The sequence below is a fragment of the Pistacia vera genome, unplaced genomic scaffold, assembly GCF_008641045.1.
Source record: "Pistacia vera cultivar Batoury unplaced genomic scaffold, PisVer_v2 Contig104, whole genome shotgun sequence".
Lineage (NCBI taxonomy): Eukaryota > Viridiplantae > Streptophyta > Magnoliopsida > Sapindales > Anacardiaceae > Pistacia > Pistacia vera.
The window spans coordinates 2,122,844-2,143,465 of record NW_022195071.1 but is presented as its reverse complement, the minus strand read 5'-3'; the positions used below and the strand labels follow the sequence as shown (position 1 = coordinate 2,143,465).

General features: G+C 33.7%; 2 protein-coding genes and 1 non-coding gene across 3 annotated transcripts; 1 reads left to right on the top strand and 2 right to left on the bottom strand.

The window, feature by feature from the left end:
- The first annotated feature begins 2,511 nt into the window (after positions 1 to 2,511).
- Positions 2,512 to 4,523, top strand: LOC116125591 (probable xyloglucan endotransglucosylase/hydrolase protein 30). Its single transcript, XM_031411296.1, has 4 exons — positions 2,512 to 2,797; positions 2,883 to 2,983; positions 3,102 to 3,310; positions 3,839 to 4,523. Exons 1-4 carry the CDS (start codon positions 2,599 to 2,601, stop codon positions 4,365 to 4,367), a joined length of 1,038 nt encoding a protein of 345 aa, XP_031267156.1. The 5' UTR covers positions 2,512 to 2,598; the 3' UTR covers positions 4,368 to 4,523.
- A 1,285-nt stretch (positions 4,524 to 5,808) lies between these two features.
- TRNAQ-UUG lies at positions 5,809 to 5,880 on the bottom strand. The gene has a single exon. It is a non-coding gene; the product is annotated as a tRNA-Gln (tRNA).
- A 279-nt stretch (positions 5,881 to 6,159) lies between these two features.
- On the bottom strand, positions 6,160 to 20,251 carry LOC116125274 (cellulose synthase-like protein D3). The gene is made up of 4 exons (XM_031411017.1): positions 19,938 to 20,251; positions 9,676 to 10,449; positions 8,336 to 9,143; positions 6,160 to 8,095 (listed from the first exon to the last, which is right to left on the bottom strand). The coding sequence occupies exons 1-4, from the start codon at positions 20,249 to 20,251 to the stop codon at positions 6,332 to 6,334; spliced, it is 3,660 nt and encodes a 1,219-aa protein (XP_031266877.1). The 3' UTR covers positions 6,160 to 6,331.
- Positions 20,252 to 20,622: the final 371 nt, after the last annotated feature.

The following is a 20,622-nucleotide window of genomic DNA, read 5'->3' as shown; positions in this document are numbered from 1 at the left end:
ATTGAACCAGAATACTACCAGCCAGGATTATACTTTGAGTGTCCACTCGTGTGAAAATCAATTCAAACTTTGATCTTCTCTCAACTTATCTTCGACTTAAGAACTCCAGCAATCACCCCTATTAATAATCGAAGAGAGACTCGAACTCAAGATTTATTAAAGGGTTGATTTAACTTTCACGCTTTAGTTTGTTTATGTTTAAATTAATATACTTCTATGTGTAATAATTTAAAAATCTCTTACTTCCTTTTATGAACCGAGTTTAAAATTAGAGTTTTAGCTTAATTCCGGACCTTATGAGCAAACACAAACCTAATAACTCTGAGATGTTATAATATTTGCTCTAATAACATACTCATAATGTGAGAAATTATTGATCGTAATAAATTGTTGATGCGTGATTTAGACACCAACCAATCGACAATTGCGTAACGTTGATTGGGCAAAGAACGCACGTGAATACAGATTATGAATACGGAATAAATGCTATGAGAGTTTTTAAAGTGGTTCGGATGCTAAGGTAGCATATCCTACGTCCACTGATGTGTATTGATATGGTGGGTCAGGTTGCTAAAGCGGACTGACTTATAAATGATTAAATAGTCTATACAATGCTTTGTATAGAGAGAGAGAATACAAATGTAAAATTGTCGAATCCCCTTAATGAAGGGGTCTTCCTCTTCTTATACCCAGTTGAATGTGTACAATCATCACTAAATCCTTGGGTTGATGTGATTGTCAAGACCTAATCTGATTTTACGTCCCATTACCCATTTTCCAAGCCGATTTCACGTGATTTGGAGCAGACTAGCGGACACGTGGGAACACCAGGGCATTTGACAGGCCTGACGTACGCTTACCGTTCTGACGGGAGCAGACTACGTTTCGTCACGCGACTCCACGTCAGCCTTTTATTTCTTAGTCATACCATAAATTAACCAGAATTAACGATTATTTCAATTATGATATAATAAATATTAAAAAATTAAGAAAATTAATATTGTACCTGACAAGAAGGACGTAATTAAAGGAAGAAATATGGAGATTAGACATTAGAGAAGAAAACAAGAGGTTATGACATGACAACGCTGAAAACGCCGCCGTTTTTCTCTGACGCGGTCTTTCGGCTGCAACTTGCAAGCCTCCAAACCGAAGAAGATTTCTCTGTTTTTAAAACTTGTATTCATTTCCCAAAATGCCCTTCTATTCTATCTATAATTACGTAACGTTTGAGGTACGCCTTCTCTCTCTGTTCCTTTCACACTTGGACAATTATACCCTCAAAGTGCCACTTATTTTACTAAAACACCCACTTCATCATAATTATTTATTTCTTTAATTCCTAACCATAACAACCCTTATTATATTATCCATAAAAAAGTAGCAATAATTATAATTAATTGACACTTTTTATTGTAACCACTTGCGTTTGGTCAACTTATTAAATAATATTTAAACCAAAAATTCGTATTAAATAATTATTGATTAATATATAATCATCCATTTTCTCTTTTTAAAAAAATTGTGAAGATAAATTAAAAAATCCTTGAAATTTCATGAAATATTTTTTATACTATAAACTTTGTTTTTTTTTCTTTTTTTCTAGAGTTCCTTTTTTAAGTGTTAATAATTATTACTCTAAATTATGTGATGGACAATATGATGATGTTATTGAAAACAATGTATGGCACACTCATAATTTGACATGTAGCGTTGAGCCCAATAATAATAATAATAACTAAAATTTATTAGTTGAACAACTAATTACGTCTCTTAATTAATACATATTTAGATGGATTATATAAATAAATTATTCTTATAAATATAATAATATTTAGATGGATTATATGAATAAATATTAAAATTGTAATTAAGTAGTGTAACTAACTAACTACTACTAAATTGTTTTATAATGTATGATTGAAGAGTATCTAGCAAAATCTAAATGGAAGCTTACCTTGTAATTAATTGATAATTAAAAATATATACATGAATATCCATGTCCACATCATCTTAGTTGTATTTTTTGTCTTTATTTAAGAATATTATTTTATTATTTTTATAATATTTATAGAGATAAAGATTCTCAATTTATGTACTCTCAAACTCAAATAAAATTAATTCCCCCTACTAACTCGAAATTTAACATATTTTTAAACCACGATTATAATATTGACAGTAAATTTGCCTTTTCAATTAATTTAACGTATACGCATACATGGGCGTAAATTTATATAAAATAAATTTATTTAAAACTGATTTATTAATTATAAAAAATAGGTACTATTATTTTTTTAATTTTGGAATGATTGTGGTAATTTACATGTCAGCACTAAATTATCCTAAAAGACACATACGCAACCGCGTCTTTGTCGAAAACATTGACTGCAGCCCGTGGCAAAGTGAGTAAATATTATAGAAAGAAGGGTATTATCGTCCACACATAAATACAAAACACCAGCAGCCAAATTATACTATTCTCATCATCCCTATTCCCTTCTTCTTCTCGTGTATAAATCACGGTCTCAGAAAAAGCAACGGAGAGTCTGAAGGAGATATATTTATTATATATAAATTAAATCCAAAAAAAAAAAAAAAATGGATTGGTCATCATCAAAGTGGTCTCTCCTTCCTGTATATTTGTGTTGCTTCTTCAGTTTTATCTTTACAGCTTCATCGGCTTTCAACGTCTCCACCATCTCTTTCGATGAAGGTTACTCTCATCTCTTCGGCGAAGGCAATCTCGTTCGCTCTCCCGATGGCCGAAACGCTCGTCTCATCCTCAATCGTGCCTCTGGTAAAAAAAAACAAACTATAAGTTTTAAATATAATTAATACTATCATATACATAGATATAAATATAAATTTCTTATATATTTCAGGGGCCGGTTTCATATCATCAAGACTGTATAATCACGGATTCTTCAGCGCCATGATCAAGTTGCCGTCGTACTATACGGCCGGTATATGTGTAGCCTTCTATGTAAGTAGAAGGGTTTCGTTTATTAATTTCTTTTCTTTCTTTCTTTCAATATTATTTTTGTTTTCCTTTTTCATGGTTCGTTGTTCTTCATAATAAAAAAAAAAAAAAAATATTGCAGACATCAAATGCTGATGTGTTCGAGAAGACGCACGATGAATTAGACTTTGAGTTCCTGGGTAACGTTGCCGGGAAGCCATGGAGATTTCAGACTAATTTTTACGGTAACGGTAGCACTCATCGTGGTAGAGAAGAAAGATACCGGCTCTGGTTTGATCCCAGTAAGGAGTATCATCGATATAGCATTCTTTGGACGGCTAACAATATCATGTACGTTAATTTAATATCAACATTAGTTATATAACCTATAGTTTTAATATTAAAAAAGATTTTATACACACTTTATAATATAGAGTTTTTTGGCCACACAAGAGAGAAAATTAAGAAGAGTTTGGGGTTGCGGGTGGGATGTTAATTCAATTAGTGGATATGAAAGATTACCTAAAAGCAAAATAAATACAAAAAGATTATGTTTAGGCTGCTTTTTAGGCCATTTTCCATTAATAATGCCTAATACCCAGTTGCCTAAATTTAATTTGGAAAGTTTTCTCCGAATTTCCTGTATTTGGTCTATTTTATTTTCAATATTTTCGTATTAATAATTTTTTAAATACTATATTATATAATAAATCAAACATAAATGGTGGACCAACCACAGGTGGGAATACTTCTAATCTATTATAAGTTAGTGGTTTTAAGTTTCAAAAATAACGATACATTCATTTTATCTAAAACTATTTATGGGTTTTTAACAGTTTTTTTTTTTTTTTCTTTTTTTGTAATTTGAATTATGATCAGATTTTATATCGATGAAGTTCCGATAAGGGAAGTTGTTCGGACTCCGGCGATGGGCAGTGACTTCCCATCAAAGCCGATGTCTCTATATGCTACAATTTGGGATGCCTCAAGTTGGGCAACTTCTGGTGGAAGAAACAAAGTTAACTACAAATATGGTCCCTTTACTGCAGAATTTAAAGAACTAGTACTCGAAGGTTGCCCTGTTGACCCAATTGAGGAATTCCCTTTCAAAGATTGCCTCAACACTGAGACTCAGCTTTCTGCCAAAGAGTACGCCGCGATCTTGCCAAAAAGTAGACGATCCATGCGCCGGTTCCGAGAACATTTCATGTACTATTCATATTGCTACGACATACTAAGGTATCCCACACCATTACCTGAATGTGTGATTGTTCCTTCAGAACAACGACGTTTTAAAAACACCGGTAGATTGAAATTTGGAGGTAGCCAAAAGAGTCGAAAGCATAAACGCGACCATCGGTCAGAATTCGCAATGGTTACAAGCACATCCGAGGATCCGGATATGTAATTTTTTTTTATTTGTAAATTAATTAAATTATAATATGGTTTTATTTTATTTTCGCCGATTGGTCCCCTATATAGTTTTGTTCTTGGTTGTGTATGTAAGTTAGAAATAATAAAATATAGTAGTGAATTGGTCCAAGTTTGGTGGGATTTTGATGGACTTGTTTGTATTGAGATTCTCATATTATTTTCTTTCTTTTTTAAATTTTCGGTTTCACGGTTTGTAATAAGCAAAGACAATAAATTACCAAACTCTATGACAATTATGTGAATGGTCTGAGAATGGACAAATGGACATTTGAAAATGATGTTAATTAGGTGGGTGTTAGATTTTTTTCTTAATGATTTATACATAACCAAAAATATCCAATAATACTACACTTTTATTTATTTATTATAAAAAAATTAATTTTAATTTTAATTTCAATTATAATTATAATTATCTATTACACACTACACATAATCCTAGGTTATGTGTCTAAAACACTAATTTTTCAAACAAAATATCTTTCTTTGGCTTGAAAGGAATTGTTATAATTGACAATAATTAAGTGTGTTTTGTCTTTTTAGTATATTTTCAACCTTAAAGTCTTATTTTTGTGAGTTTCTAGAAATAGATTAGTTTATTTGGAAACAAATATGTCTAGTTATAACTAATTATTTCAATAATCTTGAAAATACTTAATTATAGTTATTATATATATTTTTTTAGTATAAACAGACGGTTTAAATTTATCAAAAGTAAATAGATGATTATTTATTTATTTTTAAAAGAATTAGATTTCATTCATGTATATCGAGAGATTTCAATTAAACCATCATTTATTTATTTAATTTTTCAAATATTTTAAATAGTAGTTGACTAGGTCAGCCTTAACTACCTTGTGTTTTGTTTCTCCCTTTATTTAAATGTATTAACTTAAAACTAATTAAATTTTTCATTCTAATATTTTATTAAACAGTATATTATCATTGACAAAATCCATTTGCAACAAACAACGGAAACTAGCCCATTGGTTGTAGAGGATTAATCAGTCATAATCAATCATGTTAAACTATACTTTAAAATTAATTAATTGATAATGTCACATCAATTAATTTGATTAAACTTGAAAACTATACCATTAAAATGATGCGATTGTAGGTAATATAGAAACAAGAGAAGTTGTAATTGCGTGTTATACAATTTTGAAGTGGACCAGAAGAAAGACCAATTATGAGTGTTGTGCTTATCTTAAGTCCAATTAATATTGTGACTATGACTTGATTTGATATTTAATCTAACTCTTTAATTTGTATGTTCAAGAAAAAAAAAATTCCGCATTATGAAATAAATTCATGTCTTATTTCAATACATTATGATATATATTTTGTTACTAATCAATATTTTAATATCAATTATCAAACAGCAAAATTAAATTCTAAGAAAAAAAATAAAATAAAAAAGGTCCTACCGGGAGTCGAACCCAGGTCGCTGGATTCAAAGTCCAGAGTGCTAACCACTACACCATAGAACCGATTTGTTTTGTTGTTCTCAGCTGAACTTTATATACGTTTTTCGGAATTGATCTGTCTTTTCAGGAAAACTATCTAGAAAAGTTATAAGAATTCTCTGAGGGAGGTTGATATAAATATATAATCAGTGGAATTAATTTGTCTTTTATAAAGAGAATGATTTATATTTCTATTAAATTCATTACACTACATGAATATATAGTTTTTCTTGTCAAAACACTTTAAAACGAAATGTATATCTCAAGATTTCTAACAAGAAACTCTCCTGCCACAAAGCCTCATTGTCAATGTAAAGAACCAACAAAAGGGTAGAATAAATCTGTTATTATTCAATTTCTAAGGCCAAATGTGTTTAAAAAAAGAATGGATGTAACAATGTACATAATCTCTCCCTATAATAAACAATGGCGAAGCCCAAATGTCGAAACAATATACCTATTCTACACTTGGAACTCAAGGGAACTGGAATGATCCTCCTATGTCTGTATTCGCTGCTGGGGGTTTAATGGCCACCCAAAGTAGAGATATAGAGATTGCAATAAGTCCTGACCAGACATATACAACAGTCGGTGTTCTTCCCCGTCTTCCCATTAGTCCCTTTGCAAAGGGATAGAGATGAGCTAGAACCCAGAAGCTAAAGAACACACCTCCTAGCAAGTTGCTCCACTGGGGACTGGTACTGTATATTGTGCGCACAGATGCAACTGCTATTGCAATCAAGTTAACCATTATGATTGTGAGTGGCGGTATCATCAGGGATGTCCACTTGAAGATGTAGAGATCAAGAAAATCATCGTCTGCATCATCCCCAGCAGATTTTGATGTTAGAGTGAATGATATCTCAATCCCTGCAAGCACCTTCAGTAGTCCCTGGAGTACTGCAGCAAGATGGGCACTTGTGCCTCCAATTAACCAGAACTGCTCATTCCTCCACCATTCTTCTAGTTCAATGCCAGACCACTTGATCTCAAGCACAGCAAGGGCACAAAGGGTCAAGGTGATGATCAATAGGTACACGAGGAAGGTTACATTGAGAGACTGGACTATGAACTGACCGGAAAATAAGGAAAGTGCAGGAAGGAAGCAATAAACAATGAGGAAAATGGAGGTGAAAGGATAGATTCCAACATTGAGGTAGGCAATCCTTTGCAGAAGCTTTAACTTGGGGCCAGCCAAAATGGCATTGTTGCGGGAGAAGAATATCTCAACAGAGCCAGTGGCCCACCTCAGAACCTGATGAAGTCGATCAGTTAGATTTATAGGAGCAGTCCCTCTGAAAGCATCCCTCTTGGTCACGCAATAGACAGATTTCCATCCCCGTTCATGCATCCTATACCCTGTGACAACATCCTCCGTCACAGATCCATAAATCCACCCAACTTCATGTCCCCATTCAGTCTTATCTTCATACCAGCAAGAAATGACACTGATTGCCTCTCCAACGGTTGCTGGAACTAGAGGCTCCCGAGGCATGGTAAGGGCACCAGGTGGACGTCCATTCTTAATAGATGGATGATCAGCAAGGGGCTGGCCTTGAAATGCTGCCACTCGGATAGAATCAACAAGCATACTAGAGTTTCCAAATCTCTTTGGAATAAGAGCAATATTCATTTCTTCATCATCATATGTCCCCATTCCAAGTGACCGGCTGTCTTCTGAAGAAACTTCACTGGCAGGAGTAGTTGCAACCTTCCTGCGACGGGGAAAGCAGCAACCACAGCAATCACTCTTTTCTACCGACAGAGGGGGGTCAAAGCCATAGATGGCAGTCCTTCGAAAGAGGCATCCTGTTCCAACATATACAGGACCCTGAATTCCATCAAGAGCTCGCATGTTGATATCGAAGAAAACAGTGTTATGATTGGCATAGCGATCAGATGGATCTATTCCTTCAAATCTTTGAGGAAACTGGACATAACAAAGGCGTTCACCACCACTGTCCATCATGTAGCACATTCCTTCTCTTAAAGCTCGGGAATTGAAAACATAGTGGTCACAGTCAAGATTAAGAATGAAGGGGCCATTGGACATTATGGCTGAGGATCGAACCAGGGCATTCATAGCCCCAGCCTTTTTGTTGTGATCATAACCAGGTCGTTTTTCACGAGAAACATAAACCAACATGGGAAGGCGAACGTCTACTTCACTTAGATCCATGGAATTTCCATCACCAGCAGAACCTGCTAATGGTTCATCATTGGGAGGATCCAACATCACCTGCAGTACGATAAAGATCAGCTTTAATCAATACATTATCAGTTATCAATCCAGTTATCATATCTAAGGAGTTCACATAGTCCTTTAATAAAAAAAATTGTTAAATATTTTAGAAAAATATAGTTTCCCCTATAACAACACTCGACCTAAGTGATAAAGGGGAAAAAAGAGATTGAATTGAGATCCTAATTTTATCCATTTACAAGTTAACAGCTTAGACATTGTAGAAAAAATAATCACCTGTATAATACTGGCATGATCACCCCTGGAGTGCTCTGGAGCAGGAATTGTCCATGTGCCAGGCCAATGGGTTTCATCAGTCATCCAAGTAGCTTTTGGAATCTTCAAACTTTCAATGGTTTCATCGCTATCGTTCTCCCTCCACTTCTTCAAAGCCTTAAGCTCATTCCTAGTATTGAAGGCATCCGAACGTCGCCGGATTGAATCAGAAAGGCCATTAATCCGAACCTTGAATTCATCGTACTCGCGTTTCACACGCCTGCGATCTCTAACAAAATCATGGCGTACTTTATTCTTATAAGGATCTCTCTTCATATTAAAATAGGATTCAGGGTTTCTTGGCTCAATATCATGTTTCCGACAAAAAGGAACCCAAAGGTTGGCAAAACTAGCAGCCTCTGCCATAGCCTCAAAGGTAAGAAGGGCACCTCCATCATCAGAGACATAACACGCGAGCTTCTCAACAGGATAATCAGAAGCCAAAATTGACAGAATGGTGTTTGCAGTGACAAGAGGTGGTTCTTTTTCTGGATCAGCAGTAGAAACAAAGACATCTACACCAGGAAGATCAGATTTTCCCGCTGGGTTACTAGGACTGGCTGTTTCAAACTTGTCTTTCAAAACAGCGAGGTCAGCCGTCCGATTAATGGGACAGAGCTTAGGAAGCTGGTCAAGTAGCCAAGAGAAGGCAAACCAGATTTCACAAACCACAGACATGCCCCATAGCCAGATTGCATCTTCATTGGGATTGGTGATTCTCCATTCCATAAAGAATCCAAGAGCCACCATCCGAACAAGGATTAAGATCCTGAAAGAACATGTTCAATATAATTAACATGAGTACTTCAAACATACATCTTATTTAACTTAGATAAACATAGATACAAAAAGAGGAGGGAAACTAGCTCGCTTAAGTGGTTCAATTAAATGCTATGGCAGAAAACGAAGGAAAAAATATAAAGTAACGCAAAAGAAGCAAATTTGCATATATTTATATTTGAGGTAATCATCGAATCACATTAAAATGCAAGTAGAACAGAACTTACACTTAAAGAATTCTCACGCTGTAAACCTAAGTTCTATCCGTAACTTATAAAATGAAGTAATTAACATAGTTGAATGACACAAATCAGTATCAAGAGACAAAAATATATTTATATCAGAAAAAAAAAATTACCAACTTGAAAATATAATATATGATCAAAACAATCTAGAAATTTTAAATAAAGCATCAAGATCTCTCCATCAATAAAACATCATCCAAAGGATATATATAGAAGATGAAAGGAAAAGATTAGCATAGCCGAACAGAAGGGAGAAAGCACAAACTATTATCATACCGATATGGACTTAGAACTGCAGCTGATACATTCCATTTGCGCGAAAGTGGCTTCCATTGCTTATCATTGAAAACTTTTGTATTGTCACCAACTCCATCACCATCTCCATTTACATCACCCTTGGGCCACACAGCGTTTCCATACCCATAACTCCTCTTAGTTTCATACAAAAAATCACTATAATCAAACTCATTTGTACTCTGGCTCCTCACCAACCGAGACTCGGTGGATTTCACCACCGGTAAACTCCTTTCCAAATTGAAAGCCTCCGTCTTATGGTCATCAACTGCCATCCCAGACAAATCCGGCTCAACATAAGCCTCTTTACATCCAGGACAAATCCCATCACCATTACTCAAAGCATCCCTATAACAATCCTTACAAATCTTGAAATCACATTCACACGGGACTATTTCTATACCCTGTGAATCAATCATGGTCCTTGCATTGCATCCAGGTAGAGCACAAAAGGACCCTTTAAAGCTGGTTTCACTTTCAATTACTTTTTCCTTCGAAAGGGCGCGTGTAGCACGATTATGACCACCAGTAAACAAAGAACTAGACATATATTGGTCTTCTCTTCTTTCTGAATCATTATTGAATTTTTGTGGCGATAACTCCAAGGATAACGGCTGGTTATCTGGCGTTGGCGGTATGTGAACTTGGTAAGTAGCATATTCCGAGTTGCTGATTTCAGTTTCAGAATCGAGATCGTCTATGGAGCACTGAGGTGTGTGTTGTGCGTTCTTCTCGCCATTGCTTGTCTTCGTCTCTCTTCAGCCATAAAAAATATGGAAACTTGGAAGTTTAAGTAAACTGAAAAGACAAAGACTTTATCTTTCAGAAAAAAACAGAGATAAAAAGAAACAACTCTGACTCTCTCAAACTGAGAAGACTGTTTCTTGGAAGCTAAAACGATAAACCCATTAATAAAAAGATGAAGAAAATACAAAAACGTACCAATTAGAATTTAGACAAATCACTAACCCAAAACGACCAAGTCCGACTCTCAATTAATCTCAAGTCTCAACCCTTAACCACTACAATTTTTTACCCTTAAAAGAATAATATTATTCAACAATGGAAGAACCAATAAAAAGCGAAAGGGCTCTCAAAAAAGGCCAAAAAATTGTTGCTCTATACGAGCTTCAATGGTTGTTTTGGCAACTTCTTTGTAAAAGTAAAGAAGATAAATGAATGCATTTACAGCTAGTTGGATTGAATTTGTTTTGGCAAGTGCAGAGAGAGACGGAAAGTGAATGCCAAAGATGAAAGTTTGATTTGTCCTCTGCTGTAAGGAAATTTGAAATGAGAGAACTCTGAAGAGAGGCCGGCCTAGTATAGCATATCAAAGTATGAACTAGGAAGAAGCGAAAATTTTGGGTATTATAGGGTCTTTTTAGGAATTTGAAGAGTCCAGTTCAAGTGCCGTAGTTTACGCGGTGTTGGGTTTTGATCTGCTGTAGTAAGTCGCTGATGTTTTTCTACAACTGGATAATGGTCATAAGAGACATAATTTTTTTTTTTTTTTTCAAGTGGAAAAATTAGATTTAAACCCTTAATTGAAATATTAATTTCAGTATTGAGATAATTAAAAAAAAAAAATTATGAAACTTAACACTTGATATCTTGTCCAGTAGAAAGGAATGTTTAAATGTTTATTTAAGTATTAAATTATTATAAATAATTCATATATTATATATACAAATATTGAATTTGGATTTCGTTTTCATAAAGCATGTGTTATAACCTAATTTTCAGGTTAAAATATATTTTAAAATGGATCATATGATTTGCTTTATATTTTTATTATATGAGAATTAAAATATATTATTGACATATAAAAATGATTTAGTTTGTAACCTATAGATGAAGCAAATAATCAAAGTTTATCATACTTATGTTATGATGATGATCTGGTCAACGGTTATGATGAAGGGTGAAGAGGGTAATTGTTTTGTTGGAATGTAGATTCGGTGCAGAGTAGAGTGGCTCATAAGAATAGCCGTATTGGGAATTTCTGACTTCACGCGGCACCAATAATAAGGAGCTGTAAATGGTCGTTCCCACTACAGAACAACAAATTATTTTGAATTAAATTTTAATTAATTAATTACTGATTAGGAATATTATAGATATACCTGATCTCTTCTAGGATTCCTTCTCTTTACTAAAGGAATTATTATATAACCATATCTCATTAAAATGCTTTCATTATTTATTAATATTCTCCTATTAAATTTTAAATTTATCCATTTAAGACTTTGAATGTGAATATTTCTTCATTCAGATTAATGTCAAGATTATGGCTTAAATAAGGGATAGTCTTGAAATTACATATTTTGATAGGGCATTATTAGGACAATAAAAGTTGGTGATGATAATATTATAAGAATGACCATCCACCTAATAGAGCGAAAAATGGTAAATGTAAAATAAGTAATTAAAACGGTTAGTTACAATATGAAACCATACAATACTTTCTAAATGCACACGGTCTTTAATTAAAAATAATAACCATAACATTTGGCACACCCAAACTGACTGCCTAACGCTTCAAGATTTATTAATTCAGGTTTTGTTAAATGGTTTTGGAAGATTGTTCATGAACTTGGAAGGTGGCCTAGGCAGGCTTTACACATCTCAGATTGACTTTCAACATGGCTGTCACCTGTTGGCTAAATTCAAAACTTTAGTTGGTAATTAATTAAAAAATAGTAATATTAAGAAAAAAAGAACGTGACCATGTTATTTGATTGAAATAAAAATAAAAAAATAGAGAGTACTTAAACTGAAGTAAGCCCAAAACCCGGAGAATTAAATGTTATTGTTAGTGCGATGGGATGGATGGAAAAGGTTTGACAAAATGTAAAAAGTTTGGTGTGGGAAGAAGTGAACACCTGGAACCCATCATGTCAAACATGCATGATGGTGTTCACATGCTTGTGCACTTACAAATTATATTCAAATCAACAAAATAGCTTTTGTTTGTTGGCGTGATTGCAGGATTTACTTTCATCAAACCCACGCCCGTTATGGAATTTCTTTTTATTTATTTATGAAAAAATTTAATTTTTTTGTTTTTTTTGTTGGGTAACTGATAATCATATAAAAATAAAGAATTATACACTTAAACGGGATGAACCTGAAAAAAGCACGATTCTAAATCAAGGGAGCGAGAATGTACACTCTTACACACGCATCAACACCCTTTAAACAGCCAAACAAGGGCCAAGATGGCTAAGCAACACCAGCAGGCACAACACAAGACACCAAAAAAATTAGGCTGACAATGTTCCCCTGGATTTCGGGGATCCATCCCGCCCTGCCCCATATGGGGCGGGAAGCCCCGTTTTTTCCGGGATAGGGCGGGGGTGGGGGGTGTTTTTAATCCCCGTCCGCGGGTGGGTGATGCCTTTCCCTTGGGCCGCCCCGTTATAAATATAAAATTAAAAAAATGTATATATATATTTACTTTTCACTAATATCCCTATATTTCACCTAATTATACAATTATCCTACCTATATAAACCCATATTTTCCTATTTCCCTCACCCTAAACAATTGAACAAGAACAAACCCCCACCCATATTTATGTATAATTAATTATGTTACACGATTAATTTAGTGTTTGTCATGTGAACGAGATAACTATTGTGTTTGGTAATGCTTAAATTAATTTATGTTTATATAAACTTAACGGGCGGGGATGGGCTCCCACATTCCCCTTTGAGGCGGGGAAGGGAAATTCCTGAAATTCCCGTAACGGGGATGGGCGGGTGGGGAATGATTTTGAGGGTGGGGATGTTATGGTGAATGAGATCCTCGCCTAGCCCCGCCCCATTGCCATGCCTAAAAAAAAACACCACCAGCCTGGAAACAGCGGCAAAAACCAGTTTGAGAAACCAACCACAGCACAAATTGAAAAAAACAAAATTAAATATTTAGGAAGGATTTAACAAACATAATGAATATATTAACAAAAATTATAAATTAATCCATGAATGGAATGGGTTCCATTTCTTGTTATATTTATTTATTTCATAAATAAGAATGTTTAATGAATTAATAAAAATGAAGAAATATTCAATAAATTACTATATACTATTTATAAAAAATTAGCAAGAATGAATTCAAACAAATGAAGTCGGTAAGGGATGGCTTATTAGGGTAGAATAGTAAATTAACATTTAATACATGAATGGAACGGGTTTTATTTATTTTTAAAGGTAGATTCCAATCAACCAAACAGAAGCTTCTAATTTCACATCACATTTCTTCTCTTCACCCCAATTAATCCGAACTAATATCTCCATTAAATATATATTTGACTGGAAGTTTTTCGTGCTTTTTATTTTCTCATAATAATAGCTTAATCAAATAATATACAACACCTATTTAGACCTGGACCAGGTCTTGTGACAACATTATTATATATAAGACTTTATTTGTAATTGAATAAAAAATATGGGTTATTTTTATAATCATAACTCAAGGGAAAGCACATTATCAGACTAATAAAAATTTAATTTCACCTACAATTGGTCTGAGAATGGATCAAAATTGGGTTGAACTTGTGGATATCCCCTTAACTTTAAGAAAGTAGTGATTGTTATATAGAATTTAAATTTATGGAAATTCTATTACAATTTCATAAATTGGTATAGAATGTGACATATCAATAATGTTTTAATAAAACGTCAACCTGCTTTTAACTTTTATAATGATGGTTTTGGAGATTACTCACTTGTAGATAAATTGCCTTGATCTTAGCTAATAATTATGTCATTCACCAATCATTATATGTATGGATTTTATTATTATTATTATTATTATTATTATTATTATTATTATTATTATTGGGGATATCTGAACAAGTTTACGCGTACTCAAGTAATCATTCGGGACTATCATGAATATTGTAGTTAGACGGGGAAACCTTCCTATCATATTAAGTTTGAATGTATGTATTTGCTCAATTAAGGTGTGTATAATATCACGAGTGCTATATCTTGGTTCATTGTAATAGAATGCAGCCTTCCAATCATGGTATATGCGCATGTTATGAGTATTAATATAAGGGAGAACGACATGTTCCCATCCAAGGTTTTGCCAAACGACACTTCCCACCCTTCAAATTTCAAAATGACACTTTTTCACATTTTGTTAGATTTTGTTATGTTTTTCGTTAATATTTTATTAAAAAGACGAGAATACCCTTAAATATTTGACTTTATAATTTTTTAATTAGCCAAAAAGTCAAATATTAAAAAGCCAAAAAAAAAAAAAAAAATAGTTAATCTCACCTAAAAAATTAAGAGTAATGCTATGAAATTGTTTAAAATTAAATGACCTAAATATTTATTTATAATGTCATCAATATCTCATCACTATTATTCAATAATCTACTAAATTTATAATATTTTTCATTTTTACTAATTAACATAGAAAATTAATATTTCTAATTAATTAAATAAATAAAAGGAAAAATACATCTTTACACTTGAACTAATAAATAATCGAGTAAAGATTTTAACTTAACTAAATTTTAATTTATAATAAACTATTTAAATGTTTTTTGTCTTTTCAGTCAAATATTAAAAGAAAACACTAACAGAACCTGACAAAGGGTGAAAAAGTGTTATTTTAAAACTTAATGGGTGGACAAGTATTGTTTCGCCAAACCTTGGTGGGAACATGTCGCTCTCCCTTAATATAATGTGCAAATTGTTACGGAGTTAGGCGGGTGTACCCGTACATACACTCATCACCTATGTTTTTTTTTTTTTTTAATTTGAAAAATTATAATTGAATTATGTTTCATGATGAAGTTTTTACTGATTACGAACACATACACGTTTGTCCAGTCACAATCGATATATATATACAAGTGTGTGTCCATTCAATTATGACATGGGTATGCCACGAATGAGTAATACTACAGTTACCGAAGGTTGCGTATCGAATCTGTACACTAAATGACGTGACAAAATCTCGACCGTTGATTCATTACCAGTTAATATTAATTAACGATCAAGATTTTGTCACGTCATTCGGTGTACAACCTTCGGTGGCTCTATTTCCGCCATGAATATTATAGTTAGACGGATAAACTTTCCTATCATATTACGTTTGAATGTATGTATTTGCTCAATTACGATGTATACTATCACAATCTATATATATATACATATATCATAATTAATAAATGGTGTGTCGTAATTAGACAAATACATCCCTTTAATAATGTGATATATATGTTTATTTGTTGCATGTATTAATATAATGTGTTGAAATTAAATGAATGGACGTAAGCCTCACTTTGACTATGTATATGTACGTAAAATAAGTCATAACAATGATGCCACTAAATTACTTGTTTGTCAACACATATCAGCTGGATGTAAAAAGGATAATTTTGGTTCTCATTTACTTGTTTCTTAAATTTCTTCTCCTTGGAGGTCAAATGAAAGGTACATTAATGGTGGCCTGAGCAGAGAATTAGTAACAAGATTTTATAAACTAATAAAATGCTACACGCAACTGAGAATTGATCCCTTCAAACCTTCCTGATCATCAACAGCTAGCAAGACATTGAATCAATTTTGTCACATGCCAAGAATTTGATGACCCCTTCCCTTCCCACCATTGTTAATTCTTTGAAAAGTAGACAGAAACAAACACGTAAATTTGAATCTATTAATTTAACAAAGGGGAGATACAATTTCACCGGCACGTTTTTATATTAAAAGATTCAAAAAAACAAATGTAAAATATTTAATATTGATAGGCATTGTTATGAAGCAGTGAATTGGATATAGGAAACATAATCCTTATTAACGTCATAAATTAATGTGAAGAACTAGGTTTCGGTATTGACTTTCATTTGGGTTTGGTTCTATATGAGGTCCTGTAAAACTATTCTTATCTAGATTGGTACTGCTAAACTATCTCTAGGTAGTTTAGCAGTTTGCTTGGAACTCTTGGATGTACTACTCAAGTAATTCTGAGTTCAAATTCTCATGACTACTAATAATGAGTAGTCATTAGCCTGGTTAATAAATACGGGTACGGCAAAAAAATAGTACGAGAATTTTATAGGTNAGGGCATATGCCCCACATTCAGCACTACAATAGGAAGAAGACATTAGCATTAGAATAAACTTATAGAACAATTGTATTATGTAAGTTAGTTTTATATTTTACCTTGACTCATTTATTGGGACGGTAAAGCGCTTAAGTGATCACTTTTCGATTAGTACTTGATCATCGAAGTGCCCAAACATCCCGCTGTCACGTAACAGCCGCGGGAACAACTTGGACAATGGCTCCAACTTGAACCCTAGGTGTTATCAATTGTAGTTATAAGGGATATTTTTTTTCCTTACCTTAGTATTCAAAGCACAAAGACACTCCTCCTTAGCTCCAAAGGTTCACCCTTTCTGCCTTACACATATAATCACTTATGAATTTCTCTTTTAAGTAAAAATCACAACAAACTAGGGTTTTAAAACTCACCTTAAACCCTGAAATTGAAGTTCTTTAAGTGTGGATGGTGATCTCCTTTGAAATTCAACTTAAAATCCTATGAAAATTTTGAGAGAGAGAGCTTGAATTAAAACCTTTAATGGAGGAAAATAAGACTTGAAGAAGAGAGTTTGGTGTTCTAAGAGTGTTGGCTGACTTAACCAAGAAAGATCTTATAAACATTTCATTTTTTTAATCCCAAATGGGATTGGCCATCAAAAGTTAGATATATGGGTCATTTGGAATAAATTTTGCATATAAGGGCATTTTGGTCATTTTTACTACAACATAGTTATTACACTCCTTTAATGCAATTTGACTTCTCATTTCTACTTGGGGACCAAGTAATTCCATAAGATAATAAACTAATTTACCCATAATACACTTTTATGGATACTTGATTCCTATAAATTATTGTGAAAAGACCATTATACCCCTTGGGAACCGTTTATGCCGTTTAACCCTACTAACCTCCTTCATGACCTTTTAACCATATTTCTTATCAGTATCACAATTCCTAACACTTTACAACATTCACCTCTCATAATGCATGCAAAATGACCATTTTACCCTTTTATTGATAAAAATCCTTTTAAGGGTAGAATTACATACCTTATAGCATCGGAACATTGACGCGGTGGTTTACAATCCTCCCCTCCTTATAAGAATTTTTTCCTCAAAATTTAATTGAAGAGATTTGGATACTTTTCTTTCATGTTTTACTCGACCTTACATGTTGCTTCTTCAACATTATGATTCCTCCACGATACTTTAACAAGCGGTACATTCTTGTTTCGAAGTTCCTTAATTTTTCTATCCAGAATCTAAACTGGACATTCTTCATAAATTAGGTCATCTTTTTGTTGGAGTAGGTGCCCTAGAGCCAATCAATTATTGTAGGATTGACTCTTGATAATAATGTTCATTAATCAATAATAAAAGGCATTTTATTCTGTATCGCATAAATCATTATTATTGCAATATGTATTGATATACGTCCTTAGAATGGTAGAACCGTGACGAGGGTATCAAGTGTTTCAAATCTTGATAGTGAGGACCCTATGAGCACATATGGTGGCCATTCTAGAAACATTCGTAGCCCTAGTGTTATTCTGAAGTAAGGGCGCAGATAATACAGTAAGGCTATTATAGTATTGAACAACCTTGTTGAAAAGCAGTGACTGATCTCATTTGTCAAGGTTGTTTAGTGACAACCTGGTGCAACACATGGGTGCTTGCTATAGGTGAATACACCGCAGCAAGTTCACTGGACTGACCCACCAGAGGATTCCGTATGGTTGGTAACCCCAGTGTCTATGGAACAAATCCTCTAACAAATGGTGGTGCATGTGATCCTTAGACTTGAGATCACCGGAGCACCTTGTGCACCGATTGGTGTAGTTTGACACTAGCCTAACGCAGTTATTTTCAAAGCTGTCAATACGGTGGTGATTAGCTGCATCAAGGAGTGTATTAAGACTATGGTAGATAGACAGATGATTCATCACTCCCGGGTGCGGGAGAAGTTATCTCACGACACAATTCAGTAAATGACAATGACACTAAAACTATGGCCATAGTGGGATTGAGTTGTTGCTCTATCCAGATTATAATACAGGTCATTGGTCCAGTAACTGAATACATCATATCGAGAGTAAGCGAAGGTTGACACTATTTCTATGCCTTTGTCTCATCGAGATAACGGATGATGAAAGGATCGAATTGTACGGTAACCATATCGTTGACAGGTAGCTACTTTGCTGAATCCGAATCTATCGGGCGGCCATTATGCCTTGCTAGGGGCCAATTTTGGTCTGTGTATAGTGAGACGATTAATTGGTGTTAATCACGATACTATACACTACCGGTATGATGAGAAGCCTATGGGTCACACACATAGAAGATAATTTAAAAGCCAGGAAGTTAGAAGGGTGTTTTCGTCTTTTTGGGCGAAAGGGTATTTTGGTAATTTCATAGTGCAATTAAATTTGCTAAGGTCGTAGCCTTTATTTAATTTATTAGAAAAATTAAATAAGTGAAATTACGTTTAAAATATGCGTTCGCATATATTTAAATAAATTATCATTATTGTTAAATGTTAATATATATATTAAATATATATCTTATATATATATATATATATATATATATATATATATATTAAATACAATTAATTGATTTTAATTGAGATAATGATGAATTAAATAAATATCTAATTGGGAGTGTTTTAAACAAGGGGGTGTTTGGGTTGAGCCCAAGCCTATTCCATATGAGAATAGGGCAATTAAAATATCACTATAAAAGAAAAGTGTTAATTGAAAAATTAGACAGATTTTTCATTATTCAATATTTCATTTGAGAGAAAACCCACAGCCCCTTTTTCTCACTCTCACACCAGGTTTTTGCTTTTGCAAAGAATCAAAGTTTTCCTTTGATTTTTCTTCTTTGTTCTTAAGGCTAAAGAGAATCTAGCAAATCCCTTTTTAGTTCCTTGCGATTATTTTCGTGTGGACAGCATCGGTTCGATCCTACACTTGGATTGGTAGCAAAATATGTTCAAAGACAAAGTTGGAAGAGCCTCCAAACGTGCGTATGATTTCTTAAAGCTCTAAATTAATTTCTGCAGATTCTTTTTGACGTAAACTGTAAATTTGTACCCTGATCTTTGTTCTATGGAACGATCCTTGTTATTATTATTTTTTGTTTTCCGCTGCGTAAATGGATCGCTTCCTAACACTTTTAGCTCCACTTCTTCTGCTTGAAGTATGTGAGAAGGATCATGAATATACTTTCGCAACAAGGGAACATGGAACACATTATGTATCCGATCCATACTAACTGGTAATGCAAGTCTATACGCCATCTTGCCAACTTTGTCTAACACTTCAAATGGACCGATGTATTTAGGAGCAAGCTTTCCTTTCCTTCCAAATCTCATCACTTTCTTATAAGGAGTGATTTTTACAAATACCTTATCTCCCGCTTGAAATTCTATAATCTTCCTCTTTGGATCTACATAACCCTTCTGTCTAGCTTGTGCTTGTTTCATTCTCTCTCATATCAGCTTTAAATCTTCTATCATCTTTTGTATCATTTCGGGACTGAGAGCTTGAGCTAATGCATCTTTTTCTCCCAATTCATCTTAATACAACGGTGACCTACATTTCCTTCCATACAAGGCTTCATATGGTGCCATTTTAATGATTGCTTGATAACTATTGTTATAAGAGAATTCAACTAGAGGGAGAATGTCACACCAATTCAACTTGTGATCCATACAACAAGCCCGTAACATATCCTCCAATATTTGATTCATTCTTTCTATCTGTCCATCCGTCTAAGGATGATAAGCTGTGCTAAAATTAAGCCTAGTACCCAATGCCTTCTGCATGCTACTCTAGAATATTGACATAAATTTCA

Excerpts from the sequence above, each read along its gene's own strand:
- LOC116125591 (XM_031411296.1), top strand. The coding sequence starts at position 2,599 with ATGGATTGGTCATCATCAAAGTGGTCTCTCCTTCCTGTATATTTGTGT. Across the intron at positions 2,984-3,101 it reads GTATATGTGTAGCCTTCTAT|ACATCAAATGCTGATGTGTT; the intron begins GTAAGTAGAAGG and ends AAAATATTGCAG. Across the intron at positions 3,311-3,838 it reads TGGACGGCTAACAATATCAT|ATTTTATATCGATGAAGTTC; the intron begins GTACGTTAATTT and ends AATTATGATCAG.
- LOC116125274 (XM_031411017.1), bottom strand. The coding sequence starts at position 20,251 with ATGAAACAAGCACAAGCTAGACAGAAGGGTTATGTAGATCCAAAGAGG. Across the intron at positions 10,450-19,937 it reads GAAGAAGTGGAGCTAAAAGT|AGAGACGAAGACAAGCAATG; the intron begins GTTAGGAAGCGA and ends TTATGGCTGAAG. Across the intron at positions 8,096-8,335 it reads ATCATGCCAGTATTATACAG|GTGATGTTGGATCCTCCCAA; the intron begins GTGATTATTTTT and ends ATCGTACTGCAG.